Here is a 3,495-nt window from a genome sequence, read left to right on the forward strand (position 1 = left end):
TAAATTGTATACAGGTAATATGATTCGGGTCAATGCGCGGATCTTGGAGGCTTTATGGGTTGATCAAGTATCCGAAGTATTTAAGAGTTGAAGCTTGATCAGTTTGTACACATATCAGATGTAGATATTTTTTCATCTCTTTCTCTCTCGGTATCTGTTAGGGTTTTCTCCCATAGATGTTCATAACTTTGTTAGATAGTGTTATTGTAGTAAGATTTCTGATGTAAGTTGATGTATAATCGAACTGGTTTATATTAAATAAACTGTTCAAGTTGGGAAGTTTTTGTGTTTGCGTTTTTTAACAACTTGTGACCACAACCTTTCCCATCTCTATCACTATCATCAGTTTCATCACCTCCACATCCACCACCAAAACAAACGTCATTACTATTCATAAGTGGGTCTAAGCCCTTTAAAGTTTAAAGCGTTTTCAAATCATAAAGAAAAGAAAACGAACAATTTGAATATTTAGTCTCGGGCTGTCGGCCATTTTACAACTGATGGTAGCTGGTTTGCTAAAACGTGTTCGTCTAGAATTTATTGGACGTCATGACGAAAACTGCCCCAACTATTTTCCTCTCGTGTATCAACACTTGTAATGTGTCGATAAATAAATAATAAAAAATATATATATATGTCTCAGATAGAAGAAAACCATCTCATTGTTTTGTGGGCCAAAGAATCTTTTCCATTTGATACGAAACACAGAAAAGGACGATCACATTTAAACATGAGTTTTTTTATACATACAATCCAATACACAACATACACACACAAGGACTCTCTGAAACCAGATTGTGTTAATTTCTAGCAATGGAATTACAGATTTTGATAACAGTATTGTTGTTCTTGTTGTTAGTTTTATTTCCTATCTTTTTCCTTTTTCGAGGTAAGAAATATCCGGATCGACTCCCACCCGGTTCTTTGGGATTACCGGTAATAGGGCAAAGCCTCGACCTTTTGAAGGCCTTGAAAGCCGATAAGGTCGATAAATGGTTTCAAGAAGGAATAACAAAACACGGGCCTATTTGGAAAGCCAGTCTTTTTGGATACCCGACAGTTGTTTTACATGGTCCGATTGCAAATAAGTTCATCTACACCTGTGATGGGAACATACTCACCAACACACAACCACCATCAATTAGTAGAATCTTGGGTTCAAAAAATATCATCGAGTTGGCTGGCCATGATCATAAACGAGTTAGAGCGGCTCTCACTTCGTTTCTAAAGCTTGACGTGTTGAAGCAATATGCTGCAAAAGTCGATGAAGAAATCCAACACCACCTTCAAACGCATTGGCATGGTCAACATGAGGTTCAGGTATACGAAATACTAAATTTCTTCTTCCTAAGATAATTGTATTTTTTTAGCATATTCTTGTTCATGTTAATCCAACATAATTTAATTAAATATAGACATGTTTGTGCTGGAAAGTCACCTGCACAGGATCAAAACAATTAAACAAACTCTCTAAGTCTTCGTAGCAACGTGGATTAAATCCAACATGACATGACCATGTCTTTTGCTACAAGTTTTGACTCCACTGACCCGTAACATAGCTGGACTTGACCCATCAAGATTACCCAACAATTTGTAAATGCTATATACTCGACCGATTACTATTCTGAATTCGAACTATAATATATAACTTTAGGCAAAATGGATACAATGTTCACTAAAAGTGCATGTGAAACACGTTGATAAGTGATGAAAATTCTTAAACTTATATTAGTTACATTATTTTCGTTTTATTGATGCACAATTTCACAAATATAAGTGAGTATTTGGTTGTGTCTATGAAACTTATTATGTAAGAGTCAGCTTGGATAATCAGTTTTGTACCTTATGTAATTAATATTAATATGAGCTATATTAATTTCATTATTTTTGTTTTATTCATGTACAGTTTCATAGTACGAGTGTGGATGTGTGTTATGAAACTTATTATGTAGGAGTCCGTTTGGAAGTCATTTTGGATATTCAATTTCATACCTTGTTTAAAATATGTTTCATGCACCACCTTAATTTCTCATAGTTAATAATTTTATTAGGAAGAAACACTAATTTTTGTATTTATAGATAACTAGTTTAAATAAAGACTACTAATTAAAAGAATATTATTATAGTGTTGAAATGTCATGTTTTAAATCTAAAATTTTCAACAATGTATCTTGTTTTGATTATTTAATCTATTTTTTAACATTATTTGGTACAACATTGTAGGTGCAACCCTTAATTAAGACATTAACCTTCAACGTCATTTGCTCGCTTCTCTTTGGGATTGAAAGAGGGCCTAAAAGAGATAAACTCCTACCACATTTCCAGCACATGATTGAAGGTGTGCTAGCAATTCCAATTAATCTCCCGTTCACTCAATTCAATCGTGGGATTATAGCAAGAACGAAACTAGTACCAATGCTTATAGATATTATACGTGAGAAAAGGGAAGCACTTCAAGAACAAAAACAAGCTAACCCTCTCGACAAAGATCTTATCACTTCGTTGATTAGCATTCATGATGATGATGGATCACCAACGATGTCTGATGAGGAGATCATCGACAACATCATCGTCGTTATGGTTGCAGGATATGATACAACCTCAGTTCTCCTCACGTTTTTGGTTAAACTTTTGGCTAGCAATGAATCTGTCTACTCAGCCATAGTTTGTGGTAAAGCATCTTATCCACATTTCTATTGTAATCATTATAATAATATGTTAAAATGTAAGTGTTTTTGTCATTAAATTGCCCTAACACCAATAGATAAAATTAAGATCCCACCTCATGTAAATTGTAATTATGTTGAACTGAATGAATTCACAAAACTGAATTTTTAGAACAAGAAGAAATTGCTAAAAGTAAAGCACCAGGGGAAGCATTGGCATGGGAAGACCTTACCAAGATGAAGTACTCATGGAGAGTAGCATCCGAGATGTTGAGGATAAATCCTCCTGTGGCTTTGGCCTTCCGAAGAGCGATGCAAGATATTGAGTATGGAGGATTCACAATTCCTAAAGGATGGCAAGTACGTGATCAACCAATAAAGACTTGAATACAAAATATCTTAATAGCTTAAATTAACGTTGATTTGGTTTTGTGTTTTAATTTCCAGGTGTTGTTGTCTTCGTCCATGACACACATGGACAATGACATCTTCCAAAACCCGACATTGTTTGATCCAACTCGTTTTGAGAAGCATTCACCGCAGCCACCACCTTTTAGTTTTGTAGCATTTGGAGCAGGGCCAAGGATGTGTCCCGGTATAGAGCTAGCGAAAATGGAAACTTTAGCTATGATTCATCGCTTGGTGACACACTTCACGTGGGAGCTTCTTAAGGAAGATGAATGCTTTGTGAGAAATCCAATGCCAGAATTCAATCAAGGATTGTTCGTTAGGATCACACCCATAAAAGCAACTTTTATGTCATCTAAAGCATCATTGTAGGCAAGATTTAGGCCAATAGCTAGCTTCTTAAGGTCATCAAAATTCATTC

The 3,495-nt window shown here is 35.1% G+C and overlaps 1 protein-coding gene across 1 annotated transcript; it reads left to right on the forward strand.

Annotated features, from left to right (window-relative positions):
- The first annotated feature begins 806 nt into the window (after positions 1-806).
- Positions 807-3,495, forward strand: LOC111891001 (cytochrome P450 716B1). The gene is made up of 4 exons (XM_023887082.3): positions 807-1,320; positions 2,224-2,671; positions 2,839-3,026; positions 3,114-3,495. The coding sequence occupies exons 1-4, from the start codon at positions 814-816 to the stop codon at positions 3,444-3,446; spliced, it is 1,476 nt and encodes a 491-aa protein (XP_023742850.1). The 5' UTR covers positions 807-813; the 3' UTR covers positions 3,447-3,495.

The sequence above is a fragment of the Lactuca sativa genome, chromosome 7 (assembly GCF_002870075.4).
Source record: "Lactuca sativa cultivar Salinas chromosome 7, Lsat_Salinas_v11, whole genome shotgun sequence".
Lineage (NCBI taxonomy): Eukaryota > Viridiplantae > Streptophyta > Magnoliopsida > Asterales > Asteraceae > Lactuca > Lactuca sativa.

What these genes read in the sequence shown, in the direction of transcription:
- LOC111891001 (XM_023887082.3), top strand. Translation starts at nt 814, where the DNA reads ATGGAATTACAGATTTTGATAACAGTATTGTTGTTCTTGTTGTTAGTT. An exon ending in CTACTCAGCCATAGTTTGTG is followed by an intron (nt 2,672 to 2,838) that starts GTAAAGCATCTT and finishes CTGAATTTTTAG; the next exon opens with AACAAGAAGAAATTGCTAAA. An exon ending in CAATTCCTAAAGGATGGCAA is followed by an intron (nt 3,027 to 3,113) that starts GTACGTGATCAA and finishes TTTAATTTCCAG; the next exon opens with GTGTTGTTGTCTTCGTCCAT.